This window comes from Gadus macrocephalus, chromosome 15 (genome assembly GCF_031168955.1).
Source record: "Gadus macrocephalus chromosome 15, ASM3116895v1".
Classification (NCBI taxonomy): domain Eukaryota; kingdom Metazoa; phylum Chordata; class Actinopteri; order Gadiformes; family Gadidae; genus Gadus; species Gadus macrocephalus.
Window position 1 is genome coordinate 2,745,599 of NC_082396.1, and position 5,000 is coordinate 2,750,598.

Consider the following 5,000-nt stretch of genomic DNA (forward strand, 5'->3'; position numbering starts at 1 on the left):
CTTCACTACTGTACTGTAATGTACTACTGTACCGTAGTACTACACAACTACTGTACTGTAATGTACTACTGTACCGTAGTACTACACAACTACTGTACTGTAATGTACTACTGTACCGTAGTACTACACTACTGTACTGTACTACTGTACCGTAGTACTACACTACTGTACTGTAATGTACTACTGTACCGTAGTACTACACAACTACTGTACTGTAATGTACTACTGTACCGTAGTACTACACAACTACTGTACTGTAATGTACTACTGTACCGTAGTACTACACTACTGTACTGTAATGTACTACTGTACCGTAGTACTACACTACTGTACTGTAATGTACTACTGTACTGTAGTACTCCACAACTACTGTACTGTAGTTTACTGTAATGTACTACTCCACAACTAGTGTACTGTACTGTACCGTAGTATTACACAACTACTGTACTGTACTATCTGTACTGTAGTACACAACTACTGTACTGTAGTTTACTGTAATGTACTACTGCACCGTAGTACTGCCCACCTACTTTACTGTAGTACTTCTGTACTGGGATGTAGTACTGTACTCATTCACTGTATTATTGTTTGATCACGCTGTACTGCAGTACTGTATTGCCCTTCTATATACTGTACCATATATACAGTATATGGTTTTTATATATTAAAACAGGATTATGAATAATATGCAGAATGTCATAACATACTGCACCACTGTCACGCTCCTGAACACCGTGGTTCAGACATCACATGCTTCCACAACAACCAATCCAGTCCGGGATCCGACACTGACATAAACACAGGTTGTCCCGAGTCGTTGCTTCAGTTTGGGCTACTATTGAACTATCTGTACAGTGACGTACAGTGAGTTCAGATCCATCTGGATCAACGAATGCGCACAGGTGACGCGGCCACGAACCCAGTCCCTTTCGAGCGGTAATCAAACACCTCGACCGCCAGACACCAATCCCCATCCTCGACTGAACCCATCCCAGAAGCAACCGACCGTTTGAGCGTGGCCAGGTACGCCGGATGGATTTTCCACCGTATACCATAAGGTCATATGCTTCAAGTTACAGTCAAGAGTATTTGTTATATTTCTAGCATTAGAAGCAGACGAGGCAGCGGACGCCTGGATGCAGGCTGTCGCCCGGCTCGGTTTGAATCACAGCGCTGTCTCCGGCCCCCTCAACCTAAGCTGTTCTGTCTCCCCCCGCGCGTTGCGTTCCTCTGCGGTTTTCTGATCCTCTTTATGTCAATAGGATGAGGGAGATTACGTCCGGGCCCCGCCTCCATCTCCCAGACTCGCGTCTTCGGAGGCTGCTTCATATTTAAACACGTGTTGCGCCCGAGCTATATAGACACATATATGTCAATATCTACAGAAACGTTCAATGGAATGAATGTAGATGTATAGAAGTATACACGTGTGTGTGTGTGTGTGTCTGTGTGTTTGTGGGTGTGAGACTGCCTCAATGTGTGTGTGTGTGTATTGTGTGCGTGTGTCTGCGTGCAGGGAGTGTGAATGTGCGCACATATGGAACGGATCGGTAGACACGCATTTCTTTTCGATGCAAGCGAAATCGACCAAAAAAATGTCTGACGCAACAACTCTTCACACAATCTCCCTCATCTTCCTGTTCTTCCACCGGCGGGAGAGGCGAGGGGTGAGGTGATGATGAAGGAAGCGTCTGCAGCTAGCGTAGCATAGCGGTCGCAATGGCGTGATTGGGCAGACAGCTGCAGCCCAGCTTCGCACAGCCCCCTCTCTCTGTCCCTCCCTCCTTTGCTCCCTCTCTCTCTCCCTCCCTCCCTCCCTCCCTCCCTCACATCCTTTCTCTCGCTCCCTCGCTCCCTCATGCTGTCGATCCCTCCCCCTTCGTCCTTCCCTCCCTCCCTCCCTCTCCCTCCCTTTATGTCTCCCTCGCTACCTCCCTACATTTCTCTATCCAACCTTCCTGCCCTTTCTCTCTCTTTCCCTCCCTCTATTTGGATCTCGGTTCCTCTCTCACTCTGTCTCCCTCTCTGTCTCCCTCTCGTCTCTCTGTCTCCCTCACGTCTCTCTCGCTCCCTCTCTGTCTCCTTCTCTATCGCCCTCTCGTCTGTCTGTCTCTCTCTCTCTCTCTCTCCGTCTCTATCTCTCCGTCTCTCTCTCTCTCTCTCTCTCTCTCTCTCTCTCTCTCTGTCTCTCTGTCTGTCTCTCTCTGTCTCTCTCTCCGTCTCTCCTTTCCTCCATCCCAACCCCCTCTCTCCCCCTCTTTTTCCTCCCTCCCTCCCTCCCTCCCCCTGTGTGGGTCTCTGCGCTAATGCAGTGTTAAAGTGGGCACATTACCACCAGAGGGAGCATCAGCATTCAAGTAGAAAACAAGAGCGCCTGTGTCAAGATAGAGAGAGGGAGAGATGCAGAGACAGAGAGAGAATGAGAGAGGGAGACAGAGCGATAGAGACAGAGCCAGGGCGAGAGACAGAGCGAGAGCGATAGAGATAGAGAAAGAAGGAGAGGGAAGGAGAGATAGGACGATGAAGAGAGAGAGAGAGAGAAAGAGGATTGGAGAGAGAGTGATGGTCAAAGAAAGAAATGGAGAGAGTGATGGATGGAGAGAGAGAGATACTTATGGAGAGAGAGAGAGAGAGAGATGGATGGAGAGAGAGACGGATGGAGCGAGAGATAGAGAGAAAACGTGTGGTGAGAGAGAATGAGATTGGAGAGAGGGACGGATGGAGATGGAGAGAGCGAGAAGGATGGAGATAGCGAGACGGAGAAAGCGCTCTGAGAGACCTCCCACCACCACTGCCCCCCCCCCCCCCCCCCCCCCCCCCAGGCACCCAGCAGTAGAGCAGATGAAATAACAAGGCCAAAGATCAGACAGTCTTCTATTACTGCTGCAGGCGTACACCCCCAGCCCCCCCCCCACCCTCCGGCCCTCCACCCACTCATCCTCATCCACTAATCCCCCCCCCACTCAGTCCCCCTATAGCCCCCTGTTGCTGCAACAGACAATCCACACAGCTACTCCACCATTCCCTTTCATGTACCTGTTTCCACCACACACACACACACACACACACACACACACACACACACACACACACACACACACACACACACACCACCACCCTCCGCCTCTCTGATTGCAGTGTTGCGGGGTGTTGGCATTAGGTGTTCACTGCAAGCCTCAGGGGTACAAGATGCAATATGTGTGTGTGTGTGTGTGTGTGTGTGTGTGTGTGTGTGTGTGTGTGTGTGTGTGTGTGTGTGTGTGTGTGTGTGTGTGTGTGTGTGTGTGTGTGTGTGTGTCGTAGTGAAGGATTCCATCATGTTTGATGTTTTGGCCGACACTACGGTTTTGCAGCGGACACATGTTTATTCCGTGGTGGGGTGCACGGGGAGGGAGTGAACTGTAATAAAAGTCATGTTTAATCACTATGCTGAGCGAAGTTTTGGGGCGAGGTTTAGGGCTGACCGATCACGGAAGAAATCGTAATCACGATTATTTTGGTCAATAATGAAAATCGAGATTATTCAAGCAATTGTTTTTTGAGTTTGAAAACATGATGCAGTTATTCAGCATTTCTCTCCAAAGAAATATCTGGTTACACTTTGTCACTGAGAACTTTGAAGTTTCCCCTTAAGAAAATACACCAAATGTTCAAAATAGAAAATTTTCAAATAGAAAATAAAGTACAAATATGCATCCAGCGATTACATTAGTTTGGAGATTTGACCAAAGAATCGATATCACGATTACATTTTTGATCATTTGTCCTAGTTAGGAGGATGTGCTGCTGGAAGTTTTTAAACAGGGCCGAAAGAATGAGCGGGGTCTCTCTGCGATTCTAGTGTTTTAACACCGTACACACGTGCATCATGCGGTTGGTTAAACATCCTCTCTTTTCTTCTCGTCCCCACAGAACTTCTTTCAAATCATCAGCAACCTTCTGGAGGAGGAGAACAAGGAGAAATGGGAGGACGCCCAACAGGTAAGCACAGTCTCCCGGTCAAGCGACTCTGGTCAAGTGAGCGTTGTGTGTCCCACATCTAAAGAAATGCTATTAGTCACATCTCATCACATTAGGGCTCAGGTGCAGCGGCGCTCAGAGAGCAATTGCTCTGAGAGGGTCTGTGACGTCTCTGTGATCCGGGAGGTGCAGTACCTCGACTGACCACAGGGTGGCAACAGCAATGCCGCACATAATTATGTCCACGCGTTGTCATTGCTCCTATTGCTCCAGCAATTACATGCTTGTATCCAGCTGACTCACGGACCGAGGCAAAGAAGGTAGTTTGGACGGCTGCATGTTTTTTAAATTGCTTAACATTTTATGGAACGAAACCCTTAGGTTATGTGAGCACAGTGTGGTTTCAATTGCATGCTAAGACATTTGTTTGCCATTACTATTACAGCACACACATCACCCCCTTTGCTTTTAAGGGGATGAACGGATATACAACCAGTTTTAGCAGTCCTTTAGTCCTAAACACACAGGGTTATAATGCAAATTAGTATACAATAGGCCTACATGATCATTTTAATATCTCACCCAAAAGTAAAAATAATACACAGGGCCAAACCCTTCCAGGAAGCCAGCAGCTTTTATTCATGAAAAGAAGGATTCCTCTTTTGTTGCATTGTAAAAAAAAGTTTCATGATTAATCCTCTAAAATAAAGCCATTCTTTTGCAAACGATCGGATGGTTTATTTTTCAAATGAGACAGATAGCCGTAAGAGCGTAACATTCATCAGTCCTGTTTACGTTGCACCTCTGTGCGATGCCCTTCAAACGAGCCATTAGCCAGCCCTCCCAAGCTGTGCCGGGAGTGTGGCTACATGCTCTGCGGGCCACAATTAGCCGTGTTGTCGCACAAACCCGCGTTGGGCTGCTTATCGATCCGCCGGCTCCACGACCTGCTAATAAGGATGCATTTCAGAGCCCCGGCAGTCTGCTGTCACAGAGAGCAGAAAAACTATCTGGGCTGGGATCTGAAAAGTAACCTTTCC

At 47.9% G+C, this 5,000-nt stretch overlaps 1 protein-coding gene across 1 annotated transcript in view; it reads left to right on the forward strand.

The window, feature by feature from the left end:
- adgrb3 (adhesion G protein-coupled receptor B3) overlaps window positions 1–5,000 on the forward strand; it is a 91,482-nt gene that overhangs the window by 55,550 nt on the left and 30,932 nt on the right. Inside the window, exon 10 of the mRNA XM_060073815.1 lies at window positions 3,913–3,981. Coding sequence (XP_059929798.1) covers window positions 3,913–3,981 — 69 coding nt within the window. The remainder of the gene's footprint in view (window positions 1–3,912; window positions 3,982–5,000) is intronic.